The 11,420-nt window shown below is 38.2% G+C and overlaps 1 protein-coding gene across 1 annotated transcript in view; it reads right to left on the bottom strand.

Moving 5' to 3' along the window:
- Nucleotides 1-2,430: 2,430 nt before the first annotated feature.
- Nucleotides 2,431-11,420, bottom strand: part of SLC27A2 (solute carrier family 27 member 2) — a 42,542-nt gene continuing 33,552 nt past the window's right edge. The window contains exons 9-10 of the mRNA XM_016128743.2: nucleotides 3,948-4,078; nucleotides 2,431-2,887 (exon numbers count right to left, since the gene is read on the bottom strand). Coding sequence (XP_015984229.2) covers nucleotides 2,711-2,887; nucleotides 3,948-4,078 — 308 coding nt within the window. The 3' untranslated portion in view covers nucleotides 2,431-2,710. The remainder of the gene's footprint in view (nucleotides 2,888-3,947; nucleotides 4,079-11,420) is intronic.

Genomic DNA, 11,420 nt, shown 5'->3' with positions numbered 1-11,420 from the left:
GTGAGCCTACATCAGAATCATCAGGAAGGCTTGTTAAAACACAGATTGCTGGGTCCATCCCCAGAGGTTCTGATTCAGTAGGTCTGGGGCAGGGCTTGATAATTTTCATGTCTAACAAGTTCCCAGGTGCTGCTGCTGCTGGCCCAGGACCACACTCTGAGAAATGTTAGTCTGTGAAACTATGTCTCTTCCTGTGAGCGCTGTGTGGGAGCTCGTGATGTCAACGAGCAATGTGACTTTTGGCATGTACTGAACATTCCAGGCTTTAGTTTTTTCTTTTACAATATAAAACGATTTGACTAAACATTTTCTAGGATTGCTTTTAGCTTTGCTACAGCAAATAATATGTATGTGTATATCTAGTACATAGATGTTGCTGTTAATGTAAATTTTCAAGAGCAATTATCAGGCTAACGGTGACAAAGAGCTGCTTTATGCTGGGCATTTCGAGTTGCTCCAGATCTAAGATGTGAGCCTCAGTTAATAAAAGGTAATTGAACTCTGAGGAACTGAATTACACTAACTAAACATGTGTGATGTATAACTCAGGATGCTTTTTCTCTGTGTCAGTGGTTCTTAAGATGTGGCTCCTGAACAACCATATAGGCAACACCAGGAATTTGTTAGGCAAATGCCAACTCTTATTCCAACTCTGGGGACTGGGTCATAGCAGCCTGTATTTAACAAGACTTCAGATGATTCTCAATGATTAAGTTTGAGAATCACTGCTCCAAGTGAACTAGACTAGTGGTCCCCAACTTTTCTGGCATTGGGTACTGGTGCTCCTATGAGAATCTAAAGCCTGATGATCTGAGGTGGAGCTGAGATGGTGAAGCTAGCTCTGGGGAGCAGCTGCACATACAGATGAAGCTTCTCTTGATTGCCTGCCACTCACCTGCTGTGTGGCTGGGTTCCTAAAAGGCCATGGATCAGTACAGGTCTGTGGCCTGGAGGTTGGGGACCCCTGAACTAGAAGACTGAGATCATCTATTTAGCTGTCAGCTTATGTTTTTAAAAATATTCATTTGCAATTTTAAATGATGATTTGCACAGATATTTCTATGGACACAACTTCTGACTCTTTTAAAAGGGAAAAACCAGTCTTTAAAGGTGATTATCTATCCCAGGTAATGGCTTAATTTTGTGTACAGACATGCAAACCCAGATATTGAAGATATTGTGCTGGGGCTCTCTGTTCATCACAATACCTGGCCTGAATCACAAAGGTTTGGGGAAGTGAGAGGCTGAAGAAGCCATCAGGCTGGGAGGGAAAGTTTCTGAGTTTCTAACTAGAAAGTCTAAAATTGAGCCCAAGGTGGTCTGGTTCCAGCAGGCTCTGGTTACTGAAGCACTAATCTTCTGGCTAAAGATGTAAGTGCTGACCTTTCATCCAAAAAGATGTCCCTGTGACACATAATGATGTCACTGCTTTAACGTAATCTCTGCTTACACTGGATCCACTTTAACGAGATTCCAGTAACATGATTGCACAACGTGATACTCTCAAAAACAAAGGTCACACTATCTCCCATCACTTGGATTCAATTTCTTATAGGGAAATCGATAAAGCAGAGAGAGATACTTAGAATTTTGCAAAAATCCCCAAGTGCTGACCCACATGCAGCAATCTTTCTAAATTCCTGGCAACTTTCACAAAGATTCAGCAATATCCAGCATTTTCCTTTGGCCACCTTCAAGTCCCTGATGCGTATTAAGTACTCAGGAAAGTTTTACTGTTGGGCAAAATTAGGAAGGCAGAGATTCTGGTCATAAGGCTCTTTAGGAGTTACCTAAGGGAGGGGAGGTGGTAACAGGAGATCTGGGCCTTATCTGGTCCAAAGATACATTTCATTTGGGGTGCATAGAGGTTTTAAAAATTTTCAAACTTCACATTTTAAAATTGGGATTCACATAAATATCTGGGTTTCCGTTGCTGAATAATCAGAAGATCCCAGAAGTGCCTAAGCTGGATTCCCGCATGACTATTATCAGCCTACCAAAAGTGAATAGTGGCTGTCCTCAAGTCTGCCACATTTATTTGTGACCTGGTGCTTTCATCCACATTACTAACGTGAAATCTGAAGACACCCGAGTTTGCAACCCCGATGCAGCTAAAAAATATCTACTAAACACCTTTTATGTATAGAATTCTGATGTTATTGCTTAGGCTTCTTCAAGTACTATAGGTGGCATTCTCACTCTTTGGATAATGCTGTTTTAGACAGTAGCCAGAATGCTATTTGGTGGGAAGAGTCTGCCTTAGGTTGAAGCTGGATTTCTACAGCACTTTTCATTGGTGACCCATCCCCCTCACCTCCTTGTCATATTTTACCCAGAATCATGAGTGGGACACCTATGAAAAGTTACCAGTGAGGCTGTCAAGCTCAGGGTTTGCATTTAGAATAAAGTAAGAAAAAAGATAGTGCCATCTCATATATTGGTGTTTATTTATTTTATTACAAATTAAAACAGAAAATAATGCCTTCCCTCTAACAAGCTTAGTTTGCAACTACAAATAGTAGGTGTAAAGTGAAAAATAATTATCTCTAAATCTTGTTACTTGTAAAGGCTCAGGTGTAATTTAGAAAATCTCCCTTTATTGGAATGCATAAAAATTCACCTCACAATCTTCGATCAAATTAAAGAGGGATTATATTAGGTCTGTTTAATCTCATTCTGGTAATATTATGAGTTATCATTCTGGGAATATTCATAATTTCAATGTTCCACTATTTATGGCATTGTAAATGTCCTCAGTCATAGGCACGTACGTTTCTGCTTTGTCATCCAAGAAATACAAGGCATCCTTGATGACTGAAGGGTTAAAGCCCTCCTCCACGAGGGTCACTTTGCGGTATTTAAAAGTCCCAGTGATCTCCATGGTGTCCTGAAAAACATGAAACAATCCACACTGTTGTAGTGTTTTGCAAACAGGTTGGGGTATAGGTCAAGGGGTGGATGTGGGGCAGGGGTCTGGGAACCCATCTCATCTCTCACTCCTTTGAGAGCTGTGAAAGCCAGTTTCGTATATAGATATGTCCTGTTTTCTAAAGCACCACTAGGGAGCCCTTTGTGGAAGTACTTTTCATCGACTTAAATCTTTAAGATTGCCTGGGAGAAGTGAGTGAGGGTCAGTGCACAGTGAAATACCGAGCAGAGGATTCGTTTGCGTGGTGAGCTTCAGGCATTTTTAGAATATCCTGATTAATGATGGGGTGGGACTGGGCTAGGAGGACATCTGCCCACGAACAACTATTTTTTCAGCCTGCTTGTCCATTAGACTGAAGTTCGTTTTTTTTTTTTTTAATTAATAGGTAATGATCTGAGGGTATTTCAATTTTCATGTCTCTCAACTATGTCATTGTAAAGCAAGTGATAGTGCTTTATGAACGTCAACAGGCGTAACACTATAACTGCAGCAATACCTGGTAATCTAACACTCCTCAAATCTTCAGCTACAGAATTATAGAGCTCAAAGTCCAAAAGTGAGACTGTTGAACTAACCAAGGGGTTAATTTTTGAGGAAGAAAAAACCCCTCTAGTGATGATAGTTCCAACCGGCTAATGATGCCCAGAATAAATTTCACACTGTAGAAAGTTATAAGACTTCAGTAGATTTTTCCATTCTTTAAAACTTGAAACAACAAATAGTAGGGTCAAAGCATTTCTATTTTAAGTGTCTGTCATACCTCATCAAACACAGACTTTATGAGTTATTTACTAATATCACTGCTGAATGAACTGGACTGTCAATTTTAGGGGGAAAGGGATTAAGATTTGGTTTCTGCTAGCAATATTTTCTGACATTTCTGCTTTCTTATTGAGCTTCCTGAAAAGGGTAGTGAAAATTTGGCCAAAGTGGTCACCATGGTAGGAAGGGAAGTTGTTCCTTAAGAGACGGGGTTCTCCAAGAGAGGATAACTGAACTTGATAACAAGAGATCTCACTTGTATTCTTAGAAAACGAGGCCTTGCATAAGGGGGCAGGTAATCTGCAATATGCTTAAAAAGTTCATTTCCATTAAATTCATGGCCTTCCTTCATCTTGATTGAGGCCATGCCAATTCGACCCTCATGACCTAGAAATAAAGTAAGAAAAAGTTAGATGTGTTGTAGCTATTTATTTTATTTATAATATTTGCTAGTTCAAAGAACAGTGGACCCAGACAAGATTATGGCATGGGTTTCTTTTGGATGGTTGGAATTTTTATTTCAAATATATGTTGAAGTTTTTCTAGAGTGAAAATTAATAATAACAGCAGCTATACGTTGCTTCAATCTTAGTATATGCCAGTTCTTATGGCCTATCTTATTTAATCCTCAAACAACCTTATAAAGAGGTGCAAAGGTCATCTTTATTTTACAGATGAAGAAACCAAGTCTTAATGACATCAAGAGACTTGTTCACGTTCCCACAGCAAAAACTAAGGCAGGATTAGAAACTGAACGGAGGCAGCCTGCCTCTATAGCCTGTGCTTGCAATCATCATCCTTCTTAGCAACCTAGATGAAAACACCAGAGAGGGAAACAGATCAAACTGGTGGCTAAAGGAATTTTCTTTTTGGACTCCAGTGAAGTCCTTGCTCTACTGTCATGAAAGACTGAGCTCAGGTTGTTTTTTGGACTGCAGCGTCAGGTCTGTTGTGCTTTAGGCACAAACACCATCTTTGAGACTTATTTGATCAAGGTTTCTAACAGCTTTGCCTCTCTGCATTTCAGAGAAGCTCAGGGAAAGGAGCCTAAAGGCCAGGTGCAAGGGTGAGCTGTTTTGTGCTTTCCCAATGATGGATGCCCTTTGGTCCCTGAGAGGTTGGAGAGGTTGAGCACTCCAAGAAAACAGATCCTAACAGCTCTTTCTTCCCCAGCAGGCAGCTCAGTAAGCGGAGAGGTGTTTAGAACAATTACCTTTGTTTTCTTGTGAGGACAGTTGTAATTAGGTATTAATCTGTCTTCTGCCCAATCCAGTGGGAGCCCAGGTCTACTTCCCTGAACTACTTAGTTGTAACCAGAGAAAGGGGAAGAGCCACCCTTTGTTACCTAAGCTCCAGTTTTCAAAATATCTCCCATGGTGATTGTATGTTTACCTACAGCTCTAAAGGAGGCAGAAAAGAAGAGGAAAAAAAATAAAGGAAAAAAATACACCTCACTTGATTTGCCTCTTATCTGAGGAAGCGAGGCAGGGCACCAGACCCTCTTTCTTTAGGGGTTCCTGGTAGCTCTTTAGAAGGCACCTATCTCAGGAATCTCAAATGTCTCCAATAAGCTCCTTTTAGTATTAAGCCAGAGGATGATGCAACAGAAACCCTCAGCATTGACTGGCTGCTGCCTTCTTCCTCTGGCAGGGCAATGCCCAACAGAGAGACAAATAGGCTGACTCCTAGAGGTTGGTTTAGGGCTAGTTCAGCTCCAGGGCAAGGTTCAAGTCTGCAGCAGTTCTGGCCAGGGGTTCTCTAGAACTGTGCTGTCCAACATGGTAGCCACTTGTCACATGTGGCTATTATAATTATATTTTAATTACAATTGAAATGAAAAATTCAGTTCCTCAGTTGCACCAGTGACATTTCAGTCACTTTATAGTCACCTGGTAGCTATTAGATATTACACTAGACAATGCAGATAGAGAATGTTTTCATCATTGCAGAAAATTCTATTGGTAATCGAAATTCTAGAGAGTAATTGGACAGTTTTGGTGTGACACCTAGAAAAGTTAACTCCATTCTAGGCACAAACCCAGAAGCTCTCTCTTGGTCCAAAGCTGAGATCTGTGAAGGCCCTACTCAACTTTCTTGGGACTGAGCACTAGCCCTGGTAGACTAATAACTTACTCTAGAAAGACCTGATGCATTTCTAGGCTGGAACAGGGCTGTTCTCTGTGCATGGGTGGCCAGCCAGCAGTAGGTATGACTTAGAGAATCACAGAATCTGAAGTTTTGGAGAGACTTCAGAATCTCAGAGTTCTAGATTTTATTGCTAATCTTTCACTGTTGCAAGAATTCTCACAGGAATGCAGGTGGACATCCTGCTTTTTTACATAATCCAGTTGGTGAGACAGTCCCTACCTCAGGAGATAGTGCACTCTCCTGTTGGTTCCTCTGGTTACAGGAGAGTTCTCAGGCTAAAATTTGCTCCCTGGTCATTTCGACCCATTGGTTTTTGTTCTGCTCACTGAAACAACATGAACATACCAGCTCCTTATTCTAAATGACCATCTCCAATTATTTGAAAACCATTAACTTCCTCTTCTTTGTTTGACATCAATGGCTCCTAAACCTTACTCAATATTAGAATCACCTGGGAATGAAAAAGACATGAAGATTCTGAGTCCCAGACCCCCGAGGTCCTGATCTATTAGATATGGGCTTTAAAAAGTTTCTCAGATGATTCTGAGGATTGGTCAGATTTTTGGAACCTCTGGACCTCAGTGCTTCTCAGACTTTAGTATTGTTGTTGTCATTTTTTTAGGGCAGAAAGCAGAGAAGTGGGTATAGCAGAGAAACGACAACTGATTATTACCAGCCCTGGTTGTAAAATGTGGGGCTGAGCCACAGTTCCCATTCTCCAACCGAGAGGGCATTTTCTTTCATATTCTCTAAGATCAAACACTGCAGATCCCGAGGGGAATCTGAGCAAGCACTACTGAAATGGTTGCTAACACTGACAGGGACTGAGACCGAGGATAGTGAGTGTGATTGAATGTTTATATTTAAAAAAAAAGGCATTATTAAAGGTTTGTATAAAGCAGGGATCTAAGAGTCTTAGATGCTACCTACTGGAAACCAAAAGGAAAACGCCTTCTTAGCAACAGGCTGCAGAGAGACCTTTATATAATAAATCTTTCTGGGAAAAAAAAAGGCAGAATATACTTCTATTAATACCCAGGTGAAGAAATAGTCCATTAAACACCATGAACAACCAAAGTGATGTGGCAGCTCAGAAAGAAAAAAGAAAAATATCCAGACAATAAGCTTAAAGACATAAAAATATGATACTTAAATGACAGAGAATTCAGGATGGTACTTCTGAAAAAAACTCAATGAGATCCAAGATAATTCATATCAACAATTCTAGGAATTGAAGAAACAACTAGATCAGCAGAATGAGTTTTTAGCAAGGAGACTGAAACTCTCAAAATAGAGTTGACCAAATGGAGGAAAGGATCAGTGATATCGAAGACAGAAATCTAGAAATAAATCAGAAGGAAGGAGAGAGAAACCAAAGAATAAAAAATAATGAGAGCAATACAAGAACTAGTTGATACCATCAGGAAAGAAAACATAAGAATGACGAGCATCCTCAAAGGGGAGGAAAAAGAGCAGGGATTAGAAAGCACTTTTAGACAAATAGTTGATGAGAATTTTCCGAATCTAATGAATGAGCAGGAACTTGGAATTCAAGAATTCAACAGAACACCCAATTATCTCAACCCAAAAAGCCTTTTCCAAGACACATTATATTAAAATTATCAAAAATTAATGACAAAGAAAGAATTCTCAGGGCAGCCAGGGGAAAAGGATAGTAACCTGTACAGGAAAACCCATTAGATTATCGTCAGACTTCTCAGCACAAACTTTACAAGTCAGAAAGGAGTGAAAACAAATATTCAAACTATTAAATGAAAGGAACTACCAGCCTAAAATAATATATCCAGCTAAGCTCTCCTTTAGATATGAAGGAGAAATTAAGACCTTTCCAGATATACAAAAATTGAGAGAATTCTCCACTACAAGGCCTGCACTACAGGAAATAATAAAAGGGGTCAGCTCACCTAAAACAAAATGACAAAAAAATATATAACTATGAGTAAGGTGACTAGCATGCAGATAGAGGCAGAGTAGTGCAACCCTTATTAAGAACGGGGCATTATAAGCTTAAACAATAGAAGAGATTTGCTATTGCGAAATAGTAATGAATGTTCAGCATACATAGGGACAAATTTAGACAACAATGACTGAAAAGGGGAGGATTCAAAGGTCCAAATTTGCAAAGGGGAATGGAGATAAGACATGAGCAGAAGAAAACAGACAACTATACCCTTTACATATTTGTAATGCTAACTACACACCAAAGATTCAGAACAGAAGTGTATAACATGAAACAAGAAGGACCAGAGGGAAAACCCACAGAACCCAACCAAAATAAAGAAAACAGAAACACAAGGACAAGGAAGCAATGGAAACACTGAATTACCAGAAAGCAAAAGATGAAATGTCTATAAGAAGATCTCATATTTCAGTAATCGCCCTAAATGTAAATGGACTGAACTCACCAATAAAAAGGCACGGAGTTGCAGAATGGATCAAAAAACAAAACCCAACCATATGCTGTCTCCAAGAGACACATCTCAGGTCCAACGACAAATACAGACTCAAAGTGAAAGGGTGAAAAATGATATTCAAGCAAATGGAACTCAGAGAAGAGCGGGAGGAGTGGTACTAATATCAGATGAAATAGACTTCAAAATAAAAATGGTAAAGAAAGATTCTGAGGGACACTTCATAATGATAAAGGGAATCATGCACCAAGAAGACATAACACTTATTAATGTCTATGCTCTCAATCAGGGAGAGCCGAATTATGTAAAGCAATTACTAACAGAACTAAAGGGAGAAACAGACAAAAAACACTACCATAATAGGGGACCTAAATACTCCACTGTCAGATATAAACAGATCATCCAAATGACACATTAAGGAAATAACATCCTTAAATGACACATTAGACCAACTGGACATAATTGACATTTACAGAGCCTTCCATTCCAAAACAGTTGCTTATACATTTTTCTCTAGTGCACATGGAACATTTTCAAGAATCAACCACATACTGTGACACAGAGATAGCCTCAACAAATGTAAGAGGGTTGAAATCATACCAACCATATTCTCTGATCATAATGCTTTGAAGCTGGAGATCAGTTGTAAAAAGAAAATGGGAAGAACCACGAATACTTGGAGATTAAAGAACATAGTGCTAAAGAATGACTGGGTCAGAGAAAAAATAAAAAGGGAGATCAAGAGATACATAGAAATGAATGATAATGATAGTATAACATATCAAAACTTATGGGACATGGCAAAAGTGGTCATAAGAAGAAAGTTCATATCATTACAGGCTACCTCCAAAAACAAGAATGAGCCAAAATAAACAACCTAACGCTTCCTCTTAAAAAACTAGAAAAGGAAGAACAAATGAAGCCTAAAGTCAGCAGAAGGAAAGAAATAATTAAAATCAGAGCAGAATAAATGAAATGGAAAACAAAAAAACAATAGAAAAAATAGATGCAACAAAGAGCTGGTTCTTTGAGAAGGTTAATACAATTGACAAACCCCTGACTAGACCCACTAAAAAAAAAAAGAGAGAAGGGACACAGATAAACAAAATCAAGGATGAAAGAGGAGAAATTACAACAGACACTGCAGAAATACAAAGTATCATACAAGAATACTATGAAAAAGTATATAACACCAAAGTTAATAACCTAGAAGAAATGGGCAAGTACTTAGAAAGACACAACCTTCCTAGACTAAATCAAGAAGAACTGGAAAATCTATTAGCAATAATCGCGCCTCAGATAAACCTCATTGGTTAACGATACTGCCACTGTGCAAAGCTTAAAACTGGAAAATCTAAATAGACCGATCAGCAGTATGGAAATTGAAACAATCATCCAAAACCTGCCAGAAAGTAAAAATACAGTACCAGATGGCTTCACCTAACATTTGAATTCTACCTAACATTCAAAGAAGATTTAACATCTATTCTCCTCAAACTCTTCCAAAAAATCGAAGGGGAGGCAATACTTACTAACTCATTTTATGAGGCCAATATCACCCTGACACCAAAACCTGGTAAAGATAACACAAAAAAAGAGAATTGTTGACCAATATCTCTCATGAACACCAATGCAAAAATCTTAAATAAGATACTGGCAAACCGAATACAGCAACATATTAAAAGATTATATACCATGATCAAGTGGGCTTCATCCCAGGGACGCAAGGATGGCTCAGCATATGAAAATTGATTAATGTGATATACCACATAAACAAATTAAAAAATAAGAATCATATGATCATATTAACAGTGCAGAAAAAGACTGACAAGATACAGCATTCATTTTTGATCAAAACACTTAACAAAATCAGTATAGAAGGAAAGTACCTTAGCATAATAAAGGCTACATACAACAACCCCTCAGCCAATGTTATACTTAATGGCGAAAAATTAAAAACCTTCCCTCTAAGATCAGAAACAAGGCAAGGCTGTCTACTGTCGCCGCTCTTATTCAATATAACATTGGAGGTCCTAGTGAGTGCAATCAGGCAAGAGAAAGATATAAAAGGCATACAAATAGGAAACATAGAAGTAAAACTGTTACTATTTACAGATGACACATGATTCTGTATATAGAAAACGCTGAAGACTCCATAAGAACACTATTAGAAACAATAAGCAAATACAGTAAAGTTTCTGGATACAAAAATCCATAATGCTCCTATACTCTAATAATGAATTGTCAGAAAAAGAGGCGGAAAAAATAATTCCTTTTGCAATTGCAACAAAAAGAATAAAATATCTAGGAATAAATCTAATGGAACACATGAAGGACCTATATAATAAAAATTATAAGACCCTATTAAAAGAGATTGAAGAAGATACATAGAAATGAAAAGATTTTTTGTGTTATTGGATTGGAAGAATCAACATAGTTAGAAGACCATATTACCTAAAGTATTATACAGATTTAATGCAATCCCCATCAAAATCCCATTGACATCTTTTGAAGATATAGAACAAAAAAGATCATCAGATTTGTAAGGAAGCACAAAAAAACCCCAAATTGCCAAAGCCATTCTGAGAAAAAAGAACAAAGCTGGAGGCACCACTCTGCCCAACTTCAAATTATACTATAAAGCGACAATAATCAAAACAGCATGGTATTGGCAGAAAACCAGACACACAGACTAGTGAAACAGAATTGAGAGTCCAGAAGTAAACCCATGTTTATATGGGCAAATATTTTTCAACAAAGAAGCCAAAAACATACAGCGGAGAAAGGAAATCCTCTTCAATAAATGGTGCTGGGAAAACTGGAAAGCCACCTGCAAAATAATGAAACTAGACTCTTGTCTATCATTGCACACCAAAATTAACTCAAAATGAATTAAGAACCTGAATATAGGACCTGAAACAATAAATTGCAAAGAAAAAACCATAGGAACTAAATTCATGGACCTTGGACTTAAAGAAGTTTTTACGAATTTGACCTCAAAGGCAAGGGAAATAAAAGCAAAAATAAATGAGTGGGACTACATCAAACTAAAAAGATTCTGTATAGCAAAAGAAAATGCCTACAAGATAACGAGATAAGGTAAAAAAACCTAAGAAATGCCTAAGATAAGGGCCTAATATCCAAAATAA

The sequence above is a fragment of the Rousettus aegyptiacus genome, unplaced genomic scaffold (genome assembly GCF_014176215.1).
Source record: "Rousettus aegyptiacus isolate mRouAeg1 unplaced genomic scaffold, mRouAeg1.p scaffold_m13_p_3, whole genome shotgun sequence".
NCBI lineage: Eukaryota > Metazoa > Chordata > Mammalia > Chiroptera > Pteropodidae > Rousettus > Rousettus aegyptiacus.
Note: the sequence above shows the minus strand (reverse complement) of the source record. Positions and strands in the feature narration are given on the sequence as shown.